The sequence below is a fragment of the Periplaneta americana genome, chromosome 1 (genome assembly GCF_040183065.1).
Source record: "Periplaneta americana isolate PAMFEO1 chromosome 1, P.americana_PAMFEO1_priV1, whole genome shotgun sequence".
NCBI lineage: Eukaryota > Metazoa > Arthropoda > Insecta > Blattodea > Blattidae > Periplaneta > Periplaneta americana.
In genome coordinates, this window is record NC_091117.1 from 123,295,066 (window position 1) to 123,318,198 (window position 23,133).

The 23,133-nt window shown below is 36.1% G+C and overlaps 1 protein-coding gene and 1 long non-coding RNA gene across 2 annotated transcripts; both read left to right on the forward strand.

Moving 5' to 3' along the window:
- Positions 1 to 6,726: 6,726 nt before the first annotated feature.
- LOC138712605 (uncharacterized) lies at positions 6,727 to 8,630 on the forward strand. Its single transcript, XM_069844745.1, has 2 exons — positions 6,727 to 6,989; positions 7,100 to 8,630. The coding sequence occupies exons 1-2, from the start codon at positions 6,727 to 6,729 to the stop codon at positions 7,461 to 7,463; spliced, it is 627 nt and encodes a 208-aa protein (XP_069700846.1). The 3' UTR covers positions 7,464 to 8,630.
- Positions 8,631 to 9,653: 1,023 nt separating this feature from the next.
- Positions 9,654 to 13,790, forward strand: LOC138700296 (uncharacterized). The gene is made up of 3 exons (XR_011332322.1): positions 9,654 to 10,082; positions 10,501 to 10,606; positions 11,710 to 13,790. It is a non-coding gene; the product is annotated as an uncharacterized lncRNA (long non-coding RNA).
- The last annotated feature ends 9,343 nt before the right edge of the window (positions 13,791 to 23,133 follow it).

Below are 23,133 nucleotides of genomic sequence, written 5' to 3' on the forward strand. Positions count from 1 at the left end.
CAGCTGTAGGCCTATGTTTTATTAGTTTCACTAAATATAGCCCAGATATTAAATGACAAGCTATACTCGATGCAACCAAAGCAAAGCACCTAAAGACGGATGCATTTAATCGGCAGAAGAAAAATAAATAATTTTTTGACTTCGTCACAAATTTAATTACCTTACAGCTAGTCTAACCTAATATGAAATCATGTAATTCAGTGCTCACCAGGTGATTTCAAGAGAGACGACGTATGTAACTAATAGGAGTAAAATATAGGAAAGGTAGTGGCGAAAATTAAAAAAAAATATCCAGTAATTAAGTTATTGAGAAAAATTCATTTGAAATTGGAATTAACACAGAGAACTTTTGAAAACTGAAATTATTAAAACTACAAATAATCTCTTAGCATGCAACATAATAATTAAAGAATGACACTAATAGAAAGTTACTCATGATCATAACTCACCACATTTATTGAAACGATAAGATATTTACGATTAACATTGTTATCAGAAACAACAGGAGCCACAGCTAGGTACACTTCTTTTCGCGTGATGGCGACATCGTGTAATCTAATATAATTTGAAACAAGCATTGATCTCACACGTGTCTCGCAACTAAGCAGAGGCTTTTGCAGAATAAAACTGTTCTTACATTATTTTGAACAATAATGACAAATTGTGTGTGATGCAAGTGCTAACTTTCCTCTTTGGTAACAAAAAGAGCCCTAACGCATTAATAAAAAGAAAATTGGAGTAGGCCCTATAAGCACAATAAATACTAAACTCTTGATGGTACAAACTTATTAATACAGATATTTCGCTTATGCTCAGTCCGTCTTATCTTATAATTCTCTGCGGCCATGGTACCTGTATTGAGAGGGTTTAATTATCCAGCAACGAATATTATGATTTACGGTACATTTCATTTAAATCCGAGGAAATGAGACATTTTTGGAAATTTTAAAGTCTTAATTATTACTTTTTCATTTATAAATCAGCTTTTTACAAAACCTATAGCGAAATGTTTAAATTAAATATTGATGTATCTGAAAAATATAATACATGTACCAACTCGTTACAGTGTACCTTTGATAAGCACTCCTTGCGGAGGCTGGCGGTACTAAAGACGCCATGTTTTTTAGGGAACGATCCATAGTACTGTTGGCCTCCGCAGGGAGCGCTTATCAGAGGTCTTTAGCCTCTCTATAGTATCTAACTCGTTGTGTGCGAGTAATGAAAAAACTTATTTGTCGCTAGGTGGCAAGTAGTGCCCACCGCTATTAACATTATCAGTATTATGCAAGGTACCCTAAAATAACTATTGTTACGACGTTTTTAAGTATCAGAAGAGACAAGGGCCTAAGGAAACGATAGGCCCAGGGTGTCCGGATCCTTCCGCAGTTCTTAATATATATTAATGTTAATACTGAACTTAAAACTTTTTTTTTCTAAGCGATACTACATCCAAACACGAGTTCTAATTAATGGGTTTGCATCATATAAATACAATTATACAAGTAGGCCTATCCTTGCTTTAGGCGTTTACTAAAATTATTATTAAAATTAATTACTGGTAACGTAAAAAATAATAGGCTATCTGAAACTGATAGAAAATATTTCAACACGTTTAAACATATTTAGGAAGAAATATATGCTTCCTGTAACTGAGCTAAGAGATTATTGGAAATCACGGTTCGAATTAACGACAATATGGTGGTAACTTTCTGCTTGTAAAATATGTAAAATAGCAATTTCTTCAAATCCATGGAAATGTTATACGGACACTAGGCCTACTGTTTTATTAAGTTCAGTATTTCTAGAAAGTAACCTTCCCCATATATAAAAAGGCCATTCGAAATGTGATAAATTTTGAGCCCGTTAAAAAAAAAATCCCCCCTCCACTCCGAAAAGAAATGCTGAGTAAAATATTGCAAACAGATAATACTGTATACCCCATACTTTTGGAAATGTTAAATTTTACGAGATATTGTATTCTGATCCTGTCAACTTCTTATTGCTGTAATACCATGGACGACAGATAAAGTGACAATAAATTAGCTCAAGATTTTAATACATTGTAAATGTATTATAATTAATATTATTTTTAGGAAACGAAGTTTTATATCTCCTACAGAAAAAAATTGTTTAGAAAACAACATTAAATTAAAAATATTTTAACTCGAGTATTTCTTACTTCCAATATAGCTATTTAAAGAAAAAACACGTAATTAATAAACGATTAGTTACATACGCTGTAATTACTTCTAAGATTTCAAATTAAAAATTATAATTCACTCTGCACACTTAGCACAACCGAACCAACGGCAGTTACTTGCTGCGCTCTAGCGTCGAAATTGGGCAATAATGCTCCACGCGAAACTCAATGCTAAGAAAGAGGAATGAGCAGGCAATTACGCAGCCATAAATGCGATCCAGCAGGCAGTGAGGACAACACTCGAAATAAATGTATGTATGTATGTATGTATGTATGTATGTATGTATTCACACTGCAAATGGGTATATACCCGGTGGCAGTGGTAACTAATTACACTCAGTAATGACAATTAATAATAAACACAATAAAATACAATTAATAATAATAATAATAATAATAATAATAATAATAATAATAATGAGCATAATACAGGAAACATCCTAAATTAAATGAAGCACGATCACTTAAAAACATTTAACGTAAATCTAATTCGTATCTTAAACCTGAGTTCGAACTAAAACCCGCGAGAATATGTTTATACCTGCACAAGTACCTTTCAGCACTACACTCAATTCGTCGACAACCCACTCACTGCACTGGAACTACTACACATTTCACTGATTCTATCCTGATTTCACTAACTTCAAAACATTTCACTGTTCAAATACTTTGCACTGCCACTATAAACTATAAAACTTCACTGACAGAAACGCACTTCACTTACACAACACACATCACTGACACAACACATTTCTTCACTGACACAACACTTCAAATAACAAATTATCAATTACACAATTTAAATATTATGTATAATATACTACCGTGATAAACGATGAACAATCTCCTAACAACGCAGTGTTATTATGTCGAACAAAAGCGCTACAAACTTCTACATCAACCTAATATATTAATAATAGTTCTTGACATTCATTTAAATACAGACGCTCGATAAAAGAGTCAGCTGAATAATGACAATTCGTAAATGCTGTAACGTTTCAGCGGAACAATGTTGGTTTACTATGTATAAGTTGGAGTTGTTGAGTACTGCTGCTCTTGGCCATTCCATGCTTATTTTTATGAATATATCTATCTCTATATGCATGTCTACGCTGCATTCATGCAATTGAATTACTCATTGACATTCCCATGCCTGTGCTCCCACTCGTCCCCATTTACATGGCAATACTTATGTCTGTATCTAAAGGTACTTTTCCATGATACAACTTAAATTACATGAACTCTTTAATTATGTAACAAAGTTTCACTTCTTTACGCATAAGCCAAAAATAGCACGGGATTTGCAATTTTATCTTTTGCATATGGTAACTTAAAAATGACATTAATGTTGACGCACAACACACCTTTTATGTGGAGCAACTTCATCTCATAAATTTTGGTCAGCTGTTGAGTGTCTGTACAAAGACTGTACAAGTTTTATGGGAAAAGCTAAGAATTGTATAAATATTTCGTACGAATGTCAGAGAACGTTTTGGATTACCAGCTGGGAAAATTAACGTCGTTAATACAAAAGGACACATTAATGAGCAAGTTCGCATTATAAAGAGAACATCTTGTAGTAACACTGAGATTTTTAACAACAAATTGGTAAGTTGATATACATCAATGAAATGTATGGAAACAAACAGTTGTATATTTATTAGTGTAACAAACCTGAATTGTCCTTAAATAGTCACGGTTATACCTATTTTCTATTTAAAATCACAACAGTCGTGTAATACACGAGATGTGTGGAGCTATTTATGAAATTTCGAAAGGATAATAATCAGGGTGCGAATTAAAGGGGGGAATCCCCACAATTAAATCTTACAGAAAATAAAATTATATTTTTTATCCTAGTTCCAATATCATAATACCTGTAAAGACGTTACACGCAATCATGGGAAATTCCTTAAATCCTCTGTTACATTTTCATTGCAGTAGTCAGCTGATTTAACTTTCCACATACAGTCTTTCGACTCTATAAAAGTATCAAGATTTTTGTGAAACCTCGTGTCCATTGCGCTCTCACGATCATAACAACCTACGAAATTTATGAAATTGTTTATAAATATTGAACACATAATATTGGATTTAACACGTATTGTTAAAAGCAAAATAGTAACCTTGATCATAGAATGTATACACAATCACAACAGTCATGATGAAATCCCTTTCTTTGACCGAACGTCTGTAGTATCGAAGAGTATTGGCTTGATGAAGTTGCGCAACAATAATTATTTGAACTTTTGAATCCACATTCGAGGGTGACATTCTCTTCTTTTTGCTGTGTACACGATGCCGCTCTTGAAATTGCATACAACTTAAATACTGAGCAAAATGTGAGTGGCATATGTCATTTTTCAAATTGTTTTCATTCAGCAATTCGACTTTTCTTGCGCATCTCGACATTGCAAGGACTTTAAGTTGCTTATGGTTAAGTACCTTAACACACAAAAACTACAGTTAAAGTGGAGAATAGCGCTTACTGTTTAGTGACATATTGTTATGTTACAGTCTATTATTATTTTGAGTTTTTTTAATAGCATTCAATTAATAAATTAAGCCAAAGAAGTAATGCCTTACTTGTCGCTGTTGACGTTCGTATTTTCACACTGCTCAACCAATCTTGTTAGGTCCTTTACATTTTCAATCGCAGGAGGCACAAGATCACCTGAATCAGGGAACTTAGGACGAGGCCGTTTTGACGGTAACCAGTATGTTGATATATCAGCTGAAGATAATGCATGTGTTACTTCATCTCTGTGTCTCATTTCTTTAGCGTCTGAGTAAGTCACATTTTTTTCTGTTAGTTGTGAATTTGGTGTCCTTAACTGCAATCTGAAATTGTTAGTTTTTTCAACCTGGAATATATTTTCAATAAGACATTTATAAATATCTTTTCTAATGACTTTGCATTGTGTTTGTTATTTAATAAAATACTGACTTTTTGCACAGAATACATTAAAATATATAGAGCGTTTCATAACTTGTAAAATTCAGTTTGTGGGAGTTTTCAGGACCTACAATTAATAATTTAAACCATCCCTGTAAACTCGTGTTCGAAATTTGATTCCAAGTTATATTTACTTTTGTATTCAAATATGTTACAGTATGCTTAACTTGAAAGGAAATATTCACAATGAGTTTCTTGCTTCTCGAAACAAACCCTGCGTTGCCTCTGTCGTGCAAAATTTCCAGAAGTCAAATTCATTCACAATTAATTTGTTCGACATGTCTCAGCATTTCAACGTTATTAGTTTTATTTAAGTTGGATCCAAAAATAAACATCAAATGCACTGAATTCCTTGGAGCTTAGGACCAGATAAGGAGATCTCCATGATCAATCTATTTAATTGAGAAGTTCCACTTATTCTGCTAAAATAAGGCAGAAAACACTTACGCATAAAGCAGCTATATCGAAAATTTCACCAAGTATTACCATACTTAATCCAGCACATTATTTACATGTTCCTAAAAAATTGCAGCCAGAACAAATGGGTTCAATTAGGTTACATTTTCGCCTATCATTTCTGGCCATACATTAATATAGAATTAATCAACATGCCCTATTTACCTTTTGTCTTTATCAAGCACCGTTTGTTAATATTTGAATACAGGCGTAGAGATTAGTCCATATTTCTTTAGAAAGATTGCTAGAATACAAAAAAAAAAAAAAAAAAACTAGGAATCAATCGATTTCGGACTTAAGTTTAGATTAACTTCTTAATATTACTTTATGTCTTGAATGCTTCCTTGAAATGAATTCAATACGTTATGAATAGGGCTGAAAAAAATATTGGTATCAGGGTAGTAAATAATTTCTATATAGGGGAAGTCCGTGTAACTTGGACCAGTGTGTAACTTGATCCACCGATGCAATCGCTATTTCCAGGATAGTTTGCAAGGTACTTTATACAGCGCTCTGAACCTTCTACATGGTAGGCAACTGTCCATAAATCTCATTATGCAGGGTTGGCTTGACGCGGTCATAACGGTGTCGGACATTCTGTCCCCAAATTCTTCAAATCTTTTCACAATAGTTTGACAGAGTGTTGTGCGAAGACGTTTAGAAATATAAGACTGCCTTATACATACGAAGAAATACCAGTGTTTGAGGTGAAATTTATATCAATGTTTGTAAAGTAGTTTTTACGTAAATAATTGTTAAGTGTTTCTTTTACAATGCGTGTAAATTGAACCATCACAAAGCGTGTAACTTGAGCCAATGCTAAAATGTACCAACCCTTACAATATAACAAATTTAGAAGATAAAATTGTCCATTATGTCTTCACTAATGTGAATTTCCAAAAATCAGAAGTCAGTGGATGAAAATTTTGTAAGGACATATAATTATAATATTATTTATATAATATAATATAAATAATAATATTATAAAACATTACTTTAGTTTATTTCAATGTTAATATTTTATTTCTTAAATTCTGTAATAAGACTTCGTTTCATTTGGTGGGTCGACAATTACAACTTTTTAACGAATTCTGCTTTCGACATTACTTTACAGATGACTACAAGACAGGCAAGAAAAGCGAAGGGAGTGTATGGGAAGTGGAAAGAAGAAAATCTGCAACTCGCTTTAGTTGCAATATCGGAAGGGGTTGGCGTCAATGAGGCTGCACGAAGGTATAATATACCTAGTACCACCCTTAAAAGATACAACAAAAAGAAGGATGCTAAAATTAGACAGCCCGGTCACCCACTTGACTTGCCACAAGAGATGGAAAATGATCTTGTGACACATCTGCAGCTAGAAAAAATGTTCTATGGGTAAATACATTACAGCAAAATGCATATTAGGGCCTACATTAGGCCTACAACTTAATTCAATCAAACTTAATATAGACCTAATACTTAATCTGCTTATTCTTTAATTTCAGACTGAGAAGTGTTATGCAATTAGCATACGAGATTGCAGAGAAGAATAAACTGGCCACTCGCTTCAACAAGGAAACGAAGTCTGCCGGCAAAGAATGGTTTTCCGGCTTTATGAAGCGCCATCCCGAACTTAGCCTTAGACAGCCAGAAGCCACATCACTTGCCAGGGCTTCAGGATTCAACAGGGTTGTAGTCGGCAAGTTCTTTGACACATTGGAACAACTTGTCGACCAACACAAATTAACTGCTGCCAGAATATTCAACATGGACGAGACATCCCACACTGTCGTTCAACGCCAAGAGAAGATTTTGGCACAGAGGGGAAAACATCAGGTTGGAGTCTCTCACATTTGGAGCACCTCCTAACACCATCTTCCGCTGTCAGGATAAGGGATGGATGGATTCTGACACATTCTGTGAATGGATTAGGCACTTCATTAGAACTGTTAAACCCAGCCCTCAGGAGAAAGTACTGTTGATTTTAGATGGTCACAATAGCCATACGCAATCGCTCAAAGCGATTGAGATCTGCCGTCAGTACGGTGTGATTATGTTATCTCTACCGTCGCACTGCACGCACCGTCTCCAACCACTGGACTTGTCGTTCTTCAAACCTCTGAACACATTCATGTCAGCTGCCATATCAACGAAGATGAGGGAACTTCCAGGACAGCGGCTGAATGTCCAGCATATTGCCTCACTGGTAGGAGTGGCATTCCCCAGAGCAGCAAATATGCAGATTGCAATGAATGGCTTCAGGCACACTGGTCTTTGGCCTGTCGACCGAAATGTGTTTTCAGAGGCTGATTTCGCGCCTTCTTTGGTGACCGATCGGCCTTTGAATGGTGAGCAATCAGCATCAGCATGTCGGGCAGCAGAAGAAGTGGAAGGAGCAACAACAGCAGAATCAGCAGAGAAAAAGATGGGAGACAATGTGGAGATACTTTCTGGTCTCACAGAATATGTCAGTGAAGGAAATAAGTCCTTTGCCTTAGTCTTCAAAATCTGGACAGAGAAAATCCGGAACGAGATACAATGCATCTGGCGTGGTGCTGACCGCTACGCCACACAAGAATGCTCTGCAGCAACAATCAGATTCGAAAGTTAAGGTGACATCCAAAACACTCTGTGTTATTTGTGGTGAAAGTGAGAACAAAGACTGGATTCAGTGCAATCGGTGTGGAAAATGGGCCCACGTAGAATGTGCAACAATTACACATGAACTATTTTATTACTGTTGTATGTGAAATCATTGCTTGACACAAATTTTTGTTTGAATAAACAACATTATAGGAGTTAAATGTGTTTAATATGCCTGGTCCAAGTTACACGACCCTCTGGTTCATATTACACGACCCTGGCTCAAGTTACACGGCTTCGAAATTTTTATTAAATTTTATTTTTGAAGTATTAGAATTAAAATTAGTGAAGTCTTATTCTACTTAGGGATTTATTATGGCAATCTACCATCATAAAAAATTCAGGGACATTTTTCTCAATATGATAAGCGAGTTACGGCCATTCAAAATTAGGTGGTCCAATATACACGGTCCTCCCCTACTGTACATTGTTTAAACATGCGTCCCGTTGCCAGATGTCTTTATTGTCTGTAGAGAGCAGAGAGAGTAAACATTCGATACTCCTCAATAGTAGACCTGCTTAAGTGGCGTGAGGTTGTTTTATTTTAGTAGATTATTTTACGACGCTTTATCAACGTCTTAGGTTATTTAGCGTCTGAATGAAATGAAGGTGATAATTCCGGTTAAATGAGTCCGGGGTCCAACACCGAAAGTTACCCAGCATTTGCTCACATTGTGTTAAGGGAAAACCCCGGGAAAAGCCTCAACCAGGTAACTTGTCCCAAACGGGAATCGAACCCGGGCCACCCGGTTTCGCGGCTAGACGCGCTAACCGTTGTGTATCAGAATGCCGAAATAAAAATCCAACAAAGAACAGATAATAAGACGACTGAATACAGAATATGGGTAAAATGTGCTTGACTTAAGTGAAAAAAAATGATATTTTTGTAAATGTAATATTTTTTCCGAGTTAATTAACCGATTAATATTGATATATTTATTTATACAGCTTTTATTTAGTAATGGGTCGCCACCACATCTCTGTATTCGGGCCCCCCATCACCTTCTAATTACAATAACGCATACAAACTTCCCTCGACGTGTGCAGTCATCTTATTTTAATTTGATTACCCCTATTACTATAATACATACCCTCAATTTGCTCTCTAATCTCTCACTTTGAAAACTTTCCCTTCTATCTAGTAATCACTTCACCACTTTTATTGTTTACTTATATTAAAGTACTTCCTAAAATTTCCCTAATTTGTATACTAACTTTTACTAATACTACTCAATCATAATCATTCACTTTCATCTCCAATTTACAATCACTTCTACCTCTCCTCACTTCTGACATCACTCTTATCCCCTATTTCTTCACTAGTCACTGAATCACATGTATATTTGTTCACTTTCACCTCCGATAAATTTTTCGCTAGAAACTATTTTGTAAGTCAGTGCTCAACTCAACCTTCATTTGTAAACTTACATTTAAAAACTCCATGTCTTCTCATCATTTCTATGTCTTTTGCCACTCTTTTATCACTTCCGCTCCTTAGGCACCAACTTCGTAGACTGTAGTTCTACGGTCCCTTATTCCCTCCTTTCTTCCCTTCACAAGTAGATGGACTATATACCCAAATCTTCTTTACTTCCCCTCCCTGTTGACCAGGGGGGTGCAACTTGATTTGAGTTATTTACAACGTGAACTGAGAGACATCTACCGACATTGGTAAGCAATAAGTCCTCGTTCCTTCAATAATTCCTCAATAGATGGCAAACAAATCAACAAATCGAATTCTGTGTCGATGTTTTGCGTACCGGTATGTGTTTTCATTCGTATTTCAACGGGGTTTGGTTAATATTACTCAGAAGTTTTGTGCTACACGTGTTTTCTTCTATTGAGGTAAGATGATATTTACGTACTTATTTTGCATTGGAGATCTGAGATTATAAATGAAACATAATGAGCACTTATTGTGTTGTTTATTTATGTATTCGTGTCTTTTGTTAACGTGTGTTACATGTGTTCACCTATGCTATTCTGAGAAGGAGGTGATATTTAGTACTTATTATTTTACAAATGGAGATTTATTTGCTGAAATTATAACTATAAGTGAATAATTATTGTGATGTAGTTTTAACACATTGTGATTGAAGTTATTGTGAGGTGACATGATTGATACGTTTCAAGCAAACAATGCAAGAATTAAACACATAATATGTTTAATTAACTTAATTGATTGATTAACATAATATGCATTTATTATTTAATTACTTATTAGGGATGTAAGAAAAATCACTAGTATTGTCTGTCATTCCAGCATGTCCCAGAAAACCTGGGTAAAAACTTGCTCTGTGCCTGGTTGTCTGGGGTCAAATAGAAGAGATTCGGACTTACCATTTTTCCACTTCCCGAAAAATGTTGAGGTTAGTAATATTGATTACTTAATCTATATTCCTTTAAATTACTCTTGTATTTGTACCTACAGAGAGTAATACAGCAATGTTTTTTTAGGCGAGTCCATTTTTATATGCTAAAACCTAACCTAACATTTAAGCACGTGATTAGCTGTGCAATATTGCAGTAGCCAAACATGTTTTGTAATAATAAAAATATCAGTAGTAGTTGCCCAGATCAGCTACACCAAATAAATTGCAATCTTCTATTGCTTCACAGGTTTCTGTGAGATTTATACAGTATAATGTAAAACACGTGGTTTTATTTTGCAGCCACAAATACTTTCAGCATAAAAATCGTTTAATGCTTACCTGTACAGTATATTCTGATGCATTGTTATAGCCCGTCTCTCCACTTCTTACAAGTATAACACTAGAGAGTTTAAGAACGCAATACTAGAGAAATAGACAATTTCCCTAGTAACCTAATTAAGATTGGCCTCTCACATGTTATGTTGGTAATAAATTAGTAACATTGTAACAAATACGGGAGGAGCTACAACAATACATAAGTATAAAGAGATCTCATAGGATTTTTATTTTGAAATTATTGGTGCGTGGAAACTAAAATCACATGTTTATGACTATATAAATCACACAGAATCCAGTGAAACAAGAGGAAACTGTGTCTCTTTTGGTGTAGCTTTTCAGGAAAAATACCATATTAAATATAAAAATGGATCAGAAGAAAAGGTTCTTATTTAGTACTGTCACTAGACAACCCTACTTGAAATGAAAGTATCTGAGAATGCGCAACAGTTTTTGCATTTGCATGTACAAACTTGGACTACTCCCGTTTCACAAATTGTTGTTGAAAACAAAGCCGGCATTGTCAAAAATGCCTAGAAATTCTACAAAGTAACTACCTAATTGCATATTTTGCTAGTTACATAATCATAGAACTAGAAAGAGACTCGATCTGTATGATATTCGAGCTTAGAGTTTCGAACAGTATCATAAAATTCGTAGTTCTTAAATGCCCCAGAATATACAATAGACCCAAGGTTGTATGATACTAGAGTAGGCCTATTCTATTTACTGGTAATTCTAATTAATACTTCTACATTTTACAGGGCTGTACATTGGGCAGAAAGTATAGGTGTAACCTATACCGAACATACTGCTACGACACTGTTCAACAGAGTAGTATGCAGTCGTCACTTTTCAGAGTCTGATTTTAAAACAAAAGAGAGAAAAGGTCTCAACTGGTCGGCAGTTCCATCTTTGGATGGATCAATCACAAGCGCACATTCAGACTCACAATCGAATTACCCTTCATCCGCACAACTTTCTTATCCTTCATCCATTCTATCAACTATACGACTTTTACCAGAAAATGAACTTACCCAATTGTCTCCTCAAAAAGACCTCAAATTCCTACAACCCTCAAAAACCTATCAAAGAAAGTCCACAGGCCTGTGTCCCTCCTCCTTTGCCAAAGAACACATTGCAGTCCCACCAACACCAGACATATATTACTGTTTTCATATAGCATGTCATTGTATCAGTTTGTTTTCTAGTGAAATTACAGAAGTAGCACATAAATAAACATTCTTCAACATAAATATCTCATTTCCTCACAATAAACATTGTACTTTGCTGAGAAAAATGTGTTAAAATGGTTTATAATCTTGAACACTTGCATAGTATACGAATTTAAACAATTTTTACTTACAAATGGCAATGTACTGCGTATTTCTGATATTAATAGAAGTATGTAAATGTAAAAGGAATCATTACGGAGACTCACAGAGTGTGCCCTGTTAGTGCATGAATAAAGTGGCTTTTAAAAGCCAGACGAATGCATAATAATAGTAATAATGATCACTGAGAGTTGTTCCTTATTATTTTGATAATTTAGTAATAATACCTGTACAATATATTTTGTGTTCTTTGTGCTTCTTCCACATTCTTTTATGTTACTTTACAAATAAATATTTCTGGAACACTATTGTGTCTATTGTGTTCATTTGTAACTATGCTTGCTCTGCTCGATCCATATTATGCTGTAGAGGAGGAGGCGGCTGTGTGAAATATGAGGGTAGTATGGATGTGTGGAGGGAGATGAGTGAAATTTTGGTTAGGTTTCGAGAAAAATGCAATTTGCAGAATTAAAATTATCCGTGACTTTTCATTTTTATGTGGGGCAAGTTTATAACCATCATCTTTCTCAAAATTCATGGTTTAGTTTAGTTTCACAATTACAAACAGATTTTTGTGATGGTAGTCATTCTCGCATTTTACTTTTACTCCATTTCCTGATTCAAATAATATAAGCTTCAACAGATTTCATGCTAAAAAGTTGACATTTTTACAGCATATTCTGACAAGTATGGTTAACAAAACTGCTGAGACTTTTTTTGGGTAAAGTAAATATTTTCAAAATTAACATGTGAAATATTTAGTCAGACACAAAAATTGAATTAAAGATTTTTAACTCTCTGCATTCGAAATTCAAATTATGGATCTGCTGTTAAATTATATGCATCATAGACATATGCATGTCCATTTTTTGTCAGACCAGTAACATATTTTGTGGGAATAGATATGTTTTAAAATAGGTGAAAATAAAATAATAATAAACTCTAAAGTTTTCACCTGGTACTGCTGGAACTTACGGACATTAATACTAATAACAAGAGGTTCCTGAATACAGAAATTAAGTCGCTAGCTTAAAAAATGGAGAAGGAAATTTAAATCCCTAAAAGTTCCCTTTCCATTCCTTCCCAAACTGAAATACCAAGCTGAGAACTATTGATTGTTGTTACAGGCAGGTGGGCTGGGAAAGGAGGATAAAATTATAATCAAAATGCAATATAAATAGTTCTGTACATTGTAGTGATTTTTTTTCAAATAGACCTTCGCCTTTTACAAGATATATATGCAATATTGTATATTATACAATAAAAAAAAAATTGCATTCAAACATTTCCACCAAAAGTGAAATGTTTTAAAAGAAATAATTCATTCTGTACTAGTAAATAGAATGGCTTGGTATAGTAGTGAACGTAGTTACCGACACAGCAGTAGAGGTGGGTGGTAAAAATGCTGTTACCGTTTTGTTTACAAAAGACTACAGATGGCTCTACGGTCGTCCTGGCAGCCTATGTTGGCATTGTTTTAGCATTGAGCTGCATATCTATCTGTTATTTGTCTATGCTGTTGACTCAGGAGGTCTTCCCTTACTCTCCTTCTTGACCTGTTTTCTATGACCTACTCTTCGAGCCGTCAGCTGGCTCGTCATCTTATCCTTTCTGCTATTGTCAGCAGTCTTCAGTAATTGTTGCTTGCATGGTGATGAAGGACTTACATGCGACCACGCGTCTCTCCTTTCCACGACGTCATACGTGTCTGCTTCCACGCTTCCTGAACTTGCTGTGACAGACATTCCTTGTGTGGTTAAAGATTGTCCTGAACTAATCGAATCCCGTTTTAAAACTTCTGCTACACTTTCTTGGCTACTAATCTCACTACTTCTTCCACCCATTTGGTTATTTACAATCTTCCTCATTTTAATTGTCAAGTCCTTCCTGTTTCCTTCCATATCCTCTGTCTCCAACTCCTTTTGATTTAAATTTTCTAGATAAAATTCGCTGGTGCAAGTTCATATGCCACATAATGGATTAGCAGACGAGGAAGTGGAAGAAAGCTATGACAAGATAGAAGAGATGTTGAGAAGGAGAAGAAGAGAGCATGCGTAATCCAATTGAGCGACTGGAGAAGGACAAGATGGAAGATTGGGAAAAAGAAATGATAGAGGAGAATATTTGGTGAATTTCTGTAAAAGAAATTCAGTGATTGTTGGAAATGCATTATTCCAACAACGTAAACGTTGAAGATACACATGGACATGCCCAAGGGACGAAGGTAGATATCAGATAGATTATATACTGGTACAGAAAAGATTCCGAAATTTCTTAAAAAATGCAAAGACTCTACCAGGAGCGGATATTAACTCAGATCATGTCCTGCTGATAGGCGAAGTAGATATTCGTCTGAAGACGATAAAAGGAAGACAGCTGACGAAGAAATTGAACATGGAAAAACTAAAGAACAAAGGAGACAAGAAAATTTCAAGCAAATTTTCAAGTGAAAGCCGCTACGTTAGAATTCACACCTGAGAATAGTAATGAACAGAGCTAGGAACTTCGTACGAATCGCTATCGCCCTGCAGAATACGTCCAGCCAGGAGCGACGTCATCTAAACACAGCTACCAGCTACTCAGAGAAGTAAGAACGTACAGTGGAAAGGAAAACAAACTCGTCGTCAAGGCAATATTTCCGGAAGAAAGACCTATGGGTCATTCGTAAATGTATAGCTAGTTACATAACTATTATGCTTATGTTCAACTATACAAGTTGTTACATACATATAGATTGACATTGATACAATTGCTCTTTACATATTTACATCATTTACACTTATAAAATATAACACAGGGTGTAACATTTACTGTAATGATGCGAAACAAAAGGTTAATAATAAAATAATAAATTTCGCAAATATCTTCAAACGTTTACTGAGTAAAACCTAAAGAGGGAAACAAACAGAACATACATACATGCACACATACATACACACAGTGCTATGGAACTTACTGTGTTTATACAGGGAATGAATCTCGCTCACATTTGCAGTAGAACATTATGTTGTTACTCAAACGTCTCCATATTGCCGATGTGACCCTGTTGCATGCAGTAAAGGTTCTTAATGTGAATATGAAAGTGCCCGAATGTTTGGTAAAATGCCTCTTTTACTGGGTGGAAATAAATCATTATTTTCATAGATATAAATGTGATTTGAGTAAATCGAAGTGATAGGGCCAATTTTTATTTTGCCTTTTTAACATGATTCTTACTAATAAATTCCTTTCTTTTTCTTGTCATTTTAAAGCAATATTTTTTCTCTTTTTTTTTTTTTTTTTTTTTTGCAATTTTCTAATTAATTGTAATGTGTATGAAATTCAAATATTTGTAATAATGACTAACTCTACTAACAATAGTAAATAAAAGTAATTTACTTCGGTGCTTAATCTGCTAATAATGGTGCCTTAATACTATTGATGTAATATGAATAATGATCGACAATCCACAGTTACAAAATATATAAAATTGTCATTTCTTCACGATACCAACAATCAGCTTTATAATTTTAAATATTAAGCTCATTCTCATAGAAGTTATCACGTAGCATTTTCAATTGTTTGCTTTCATATTTTCGAATCTTACTGTTACAATTTTGTGTTACACGTGTTTATTATTGTAGGAGAAAGAAATTTGAGTGAGGCACAGTCAGTTATTGTCGGGTGACAGAAGGTATAAGATCGGTTAGCTAGAATGCCTAAATTCAGTAAACCATTGCAAAGTAAACTTAGTGCTTACGTTAGTGAATTTGGTGCCCATGTGTTTTCAACCGATGGAACAGTTTTGTTATTAAGCTTTGCGAAAAGACAGTTGATCACTAAAAAAATATTTTATAAGTCAACATTGTGTCAACTAAGAAGTAAATATGTGAGTTATGTTGATATACTTACTTACTGGCTTTTAAGGAACCCGGAGGTTCATTGCCGCCCTCACATAAGCCCGCCATCGGTCCCTATCCTGTGCAAGATTAATCCACTCTCTATCATCATATCCCACCTCCCTCAAATCCATTTTAATATTATCTTCCCATCTATGTCTCGGCCTACCCAAAGGTCTTTTTCCCTCTGGCCTCCCAACTAACACTCTATATGCTTTTCTGGATTAGCCCATACGTGTACATGCCCTGCCCATCTCAGACGTCTGGATTTAATGTTCCTAAATATGTAAAGTGAAGAATACAATGCGTGCAGTTCTGCGTTGTGTAACTTCCTCCATTCTCCTGTAACTTCATCCCTCTTAGCCCCAAATATTTCCCTAAAGTCTGTATTTTCCTAGAGTCTGGCTGGGCGGAAGAGAAGGCCTACTGGCCTTAGCTCTGCCAGATTAAATAATAATAATAATAATAATAATAATAATAATAATAATAATAATTATTATTATTATTATTATTATTATTATTATTAAACACTTTATTCTCAAACACTCTTAACCTATGTTCTTCTCTCAAAGTGAGAGTCACAACCATAAAGAACAACCGGTATTGTATTGTATTGTATTTATTAACATTCCATGGTATTCATACATGCTTACAGCTAGAATATGGAACAAGTCAAAAAACTTAATACTATTATAAAATCTTAATTTATAGTTACAGTCTAGATGAAATATATACAGACGAGATTTACAATATAGTCTACTAGTACAACACATAGTTTTAGTATCAATTTCATGAAGTGTTATTGAATGTCATGAATTCACCTACAGAATAGAAGGCGTGAGAAATTAGGTACTTCATTAATTTGGCCCTAAATAATTTTATGTTTTGAGTTTCATTTTTTATATCGATAGGGAGGCTATTAAAAATTTTTACTGCCATATAACGCACTCCTTTCTGATAGCACGATAGACTTGCCGATGGAGTATAAAAGTCATTTTTTTGACGTGTATTTATGCTACGAACTGTTGAATTAGTTACAAAGTTTTCACGATTACATACGAGGAAGACTAATATAACTGTTTTGTAAATTCTAACTTTCAGATTTTTTGACAGCAGACTGGATGATAAAAGCTTCTCAACGAATAATAACAGGCATTTCCCATATTTGGTTATGTTGATATAATTTAAATTAATTGCTGAACTATGGCTTTTTAAAATTTATAATGCTTTTTTCAAAGATTATTGTGCCTTTTTTATGTTTCTATTGTCTTTTTTGCCTGCCTGTTTTAACTGTTATAAATGTCTAAACATCGGGCTCTAAATATGATGCACTCCAAGGCGGCCGTTGGTCGTGCAGGTCGCCCGTTTTGTATGCCCACTTTCTGGCTTCTCGCACCCTGAATAACGAGATCGATACTAAGTTCCTGGCTCTGGTAATGAGTAGTGGACTCATTTAAAAAGTTGTATACAGACAACAGCAGATGAAAGAAAAGAAGGATACACAGAAGGTGTGAGAATTAAGAAGCCTTGGGCCACAGGGAAAATGTTGGAGAAGATGGTGGGGAAGAGAAAATGTAAAAACATCAACACAGATGAAAGTAGAAGAAATTACAGGAAACAACGAACTAAGAAGGGAAACTGATAAAGCAAAAGAAGACTGGATGAAAGAGAAATGTGAAGAAATAGAGAATCTAGAGAGAAAAGGAAGGTAATTTAATGTACCGCGAAGTAAAATGTTTGGACTTCACAAATAAGAACAGAAAATCCATATGGTTGATAGTAGAGGACGACATACAGAAATGAAATAACAGACAAACAAGGAACAGATGGACGAAATGTGTGGAAGAGTTACATGAGACAAGGAATATTTTAGATGACTTAGCTATAGTAGATGAAGAAGCCGTAAAAAAAAAAAATAAAAATAAAAAAAAAAAAATTCTAAATTCTATTTTAAGAGAAAAGTTGAACTAGCGCTTAAGGAAATCAATGGGAAAGCAACAGGAGATGATGGAAACCCCACTGAATTAGTCAAATGTGTGGGTGAAGACAAGAAGCAAGTTCTCTTATTAAGCAACGATATATACAGGGTGTTTAAAAATACGGGGCATAATTTCAGGTATGTATTTCCCACATGTAGACAATCAAAATAGTTCATTACAACATGTGTCCGGAAATTCTTTATTTCCGAGTTATGGCCTTCACAACATTGAAATTCACCGGAACGTTTTTCTTTCCGCAGGTCGTTGCCGTCAAAGGAGACATTAAGAGGGCACTCTGACAGTTCATTCCGAGGCGAAGGTTACATTCAGTGTTGTGTAGGCGTTACACTGTGCGACATGTATTCAAATCAAGAGCTGGCATAGATACACTTCATGTACGGTAAGGCGGACGGCAATGCTGCGCTGGCTCGTCGTTTGTACCAGGAGAGGTACCCACAGCGACAATGTCCAGATCGGAAGACATTTGTACGTCTCCATTACCGTCTGTGCGAGTATGGAAAATTTAACTCTCCTGGTTTGGGAAGGGGACGACCAAGATCTACAACTCCAGAAGTACAGGAGGAGATTCTGGAGGCTGTGAATATGACTCCTTCTATCAGCACACGAAGGGTAGCGTTGCAAGTCACTGTTCTTCATACGACTGTCTGGAGACTGTTGAAAGAGTATCAATTGTATCCTTATCATTTGCAACGTGTACAGGCCCTGTCACCAGCAGATTACCCTGCACGAGTTAGGTTCTGTCAGTGGTTCTTGCAGCAGTGTGGTGTAAATCCGAACTTTCCTGCCTTAGTATTATTTACAGATGAAGCACAGTTCACACGAGATGGCATAACAAATTTCCACAATCAGCATGTATGGGCGTATGAAAACCCACGTGCAACTGTTCCATCTCATCACCAGGTGCGGTTCTTCCTCAACATGGGGGCCGGTATCATTGGTGATTGATTAGTTGGACCCCATGTACTTGTAAACAGACTTACGGGGCAGGCGTACACAAACTTCCTGGAAAACACCATACCTCATGTTTTAGAAGACACTCCACTGATCAATCGTCAACTCATTCACTTCTTGCATGATGGCGCTCCTGCACACTTCAGTCGTACGGCTCGCCGGTACTTGGATCGAAGGTTTCCTGATCGATGGATAGGTAGAGGTGGCCCAATTGCTTGGCCTCCACGCTCACCTGATCTGGACCCTCTCGATTTCTACTTGTGGGGCCATTTAAAATCATTGGCTTATTCGTCTCCGGTGCCTGATTTGGAATCCCTTCGGAATCGAATTGTGGTATGTTCTGAGGACATACGCAATACTCCTGTAGTTGGGGATCTTGTTCGCAGGTCAATGAGACATCGATGTGAGGTCTGTATTCAAGCAGGAGGTGGACATTTTGAACATATTCTGTAATAACAACGACCTGCGGAAAGAAAAACGTTCCGGTGAATTTCAATGTTGTGAAGGCCAGAACTCGGAAATGAAGCATTTCCGGACACATGTAATGAACTATTTTGATTGTCTACATGTGGGAAATACATACCTGAAATTATGCCCCGTATTTTTTAAACACTCTGTGTATATATATATATGTGTGTGTGTGTGTGTGTGTGTGTGTGTGTGTGTGTGTGTGTGTGTGTGTGTGTGTGTGTGCAGCTGGGTACGGTCTGGAAGGTCCGGGGTTCGATCCCAGGGGGTGGCAGGATTTTTTCTCGTTGCCAAACTTTCAGAAAGGCCCCGAGGTTCACTCAGCCTCCTATAAAATTGAGTACCGGGTCTTTCCCGGGGGTAAAAGGCGGTCAGAGCGTGGTGCCGACCACACCACCTCATTCTAGTGCCGAGGTCATGGAAAGCATGGGGCTCTACCTCCATGCTCCCCCAAGTGCCTTCATGGCATGTTACGGGGATACCTTTACCTTTTATATATATAATATGAGAATGGCGAGTGGCCTGAAGATTTTACGGAGACAGTGATGATTCCAATACCGAAGACAAATAATGCCAAGAAATGTAAGGAGTTCAGGACTATCAGTCTAACATAGCACTCGGCGAAGATTCACTTGCGAATACTGAATCGATGTTTATATTCTAAGATGGAAGAAGAGCAGTTTGGCTTCAGGAAGGGAAAAGGTACGAGATATGTAATTGGACTGCTACGGAAAATAAAGACGTGTATGTAGTATTTGTGGACCTAGAAAAAAATTTTGACATAGTGTATTGGAATAAATTGATGGTGATCCTAAAGAAAATAGGTGTGGATTGGAAAGAGAGAAGAATATTCAGTAATCTTTATATGAAACAACGATTGAAAGTCAGGATAGGAGAAGAAATGACAGAAGGAAGTGAAATTGGGAGAGGAGTACGTCAAGAATATCCATTATCACCTACCTTGTTCAGCATATACTTGGAGAATTTAGTAAAGAACTCTTTTCAGAACATGGGAGGAGTGATAGTAAGAGGAAGAAGAATAAATTGCATAAGATTTGCTGATGATATGGCATTGTAAGCAGAAGAGAAAATTATACTAAAGGATATGCTACTGGAGCTAAATGACAGCTATGAGCAGTATGCGATGAAGATAAATACAAATAAGACGAAGAAAATGGTCATAGGGAGAAAAATACAGAAGATAAACTTGCAAATTCTAAGTGTGGTAGTAGAGCAAGTGGACAGCTTCAAATACTTGGGGTGTACTATAAGCAGTGACGTAAGCTGCTGTCAGGAAGTCAAAAGGAGAATAGCAATGGCAAAGGAAGCTTTTAATAGAAAAAGGAGTAGACTATCTTCTGCGGACCTCTGGAGAAAGAAAGGGGCAGAAACATGGACATTACGACGAAGTGAAGGGAAGCGAATAAAAACATTTGAAATGTGGATATGGAGAAGAATGGAGCGTGTGAAGTGGACAGACAGAATAAGAAATGAAGCTGTGGGTGGAAGGAGTAGGTGAAGAAAAAAATAATCCTGAAACTGATCAGGAAGTGGAAAAGGGATTGGTTGGGTGAGAGAAGAAACTGTCTACTGAAGAATGCACTGAAAGATGGTGAACGGGAGAAGAGTTCGGGGTAGAGAAGATATCAGATGATATGACATTAAGGTATATGGATCATATGAGGAAACAGAGAGGAAGGCAGAAAATAGGAAAGACTGGAGAAAGCTTGGTTTGGAGTGAAAGACCTGCCCTTGGGCAGAACACTGAATGAATGAATGAGACAAAATTCTGGATCGAAAGTCTCATTATAGATGTTCAATTTATTTCCATACAGCCTTGCGAAATGTTCGTTCTTCCTAGCCGCCCACATAAGCGGTAGCAACAATATTCTTCTACATCTCTTATAATCGTAATCCATCTGGAATATTTGAATTTTTTAAATACTGTACTTTCTTCTGCACAAATGTTTCTCCTTTGTTAACATGTTCTTTAATTTAACCTCTATAGACGGATTCAGCCCTCTTCCGACCCTGTAGGCCGCTTCAATTTGCCCGTCACTCACGTCCATTGTATGTTAAAAACCTCCCAACACACTTTGAATACAGCGTCGTATCTTGTCTTATTCTTCTCCTGTTCCATTTCCTCTGCGCCGAAAAATACTAAGTTCTTCTTCCTTTCTTTATCCTCCCATAATTTTAATTTCCTCTTCATTTGTTTTTCTGGCTGCATTTCGTCCATCTTCCTGCCGAATTCCTCGACCGTTTCTTTCAACTCCTTCATTGTAACCTCCAATTTTATTTGTGTTCGGAATTCGCTTCACTCCGGTCTATGACCTCAATATATTGCCACAGTCTAGTATATACAGTCGCGAAGCTCAATACGTAGTAAATATGGAAACATTAGATAGTTGCTCACCACTAGGATCGCTAATATCGCCTCATTACAGGCAATGCAAAATAGTACCGTCACAGTCTATTGTTTCTAGCACCCTCAAAAGTCAAGCTTCGCAACTGTATATAGTAGACTGTGATATTGCCTTCTAACTAATGTAGAAGTAGCTTCTCGCACACGTCTGTCCTGAGCGCTGACTGCTGTAGAACTGAGTTAATTAATTTGAAACACAAGTAATGCTGTAAATATAAATTCTATTATGACTGCAATCATATGGAGCGGGCTGTACAAACAGCCGCTACCGTAACCAGTCGTGCGTACACACAAGCATTTTGTAAACACGGAGCTCTACTTACGATGCAGCGTAACCTATAATCAATACTTTTTTTAAGCCCTAGTTATGAAGCATTCTGAATTTGAAAGAAGAATATCATTTGTTGAAAAGAATATTACGTTGGTTAGGGCCGTATTCAGACATTTTTAGCGCGAGCTTTCGGTGGATTATCAGCGTTTTTCGTATTCATAAACCAGTGTTAGCGATAGGATATGATTTGAATTCTGTACTAGTAACCAGTGGATAGCCGGGGCTAGCTTAGTACGCTCGTAGCGCATGCTGCGAAATGTCTATGAATACCACCCTTAGACTTTAAAGTCATGTTTAAAGATGAAACTGAACGTGAATAAACGTGAATAAAATTCCAATAAAATGTGACGTAAGAGGATCTCCTTTTTAAACGAGTCATATATCTTCACATAGAACTGTTTGAAATGTTTTATTTAGTTAAGATTTCTGTTCATTGATCCTGTATTTTAGGGTTTTAAAAAGTGGAAGAAGACACGGACCTTAAAATGCTATAATAATTCTAGATGTTTCTTAATAGCTAATTCATTTTTTATTGTGTTATCAATAATATTTTTGCTTGAACCTTACTTTTTTAATGTGCTTAAATGCGACAGGCTCATGTCAGTAGATTTACTGGCATGTAAAAGAACTCCTGCGGGACAAAATTCCGGCACATCCGGCGACGCTGATATAACCACTGCAGTTGCGAGCGTCGTTAAATAAAACGTAACATTTTTTACTTTCTTAAACTGTCAATAATTTAGAAGACATGAGGAAATGAAATCACTCACTGTGCACCCAAAAAAGATGATTAAATTTAAA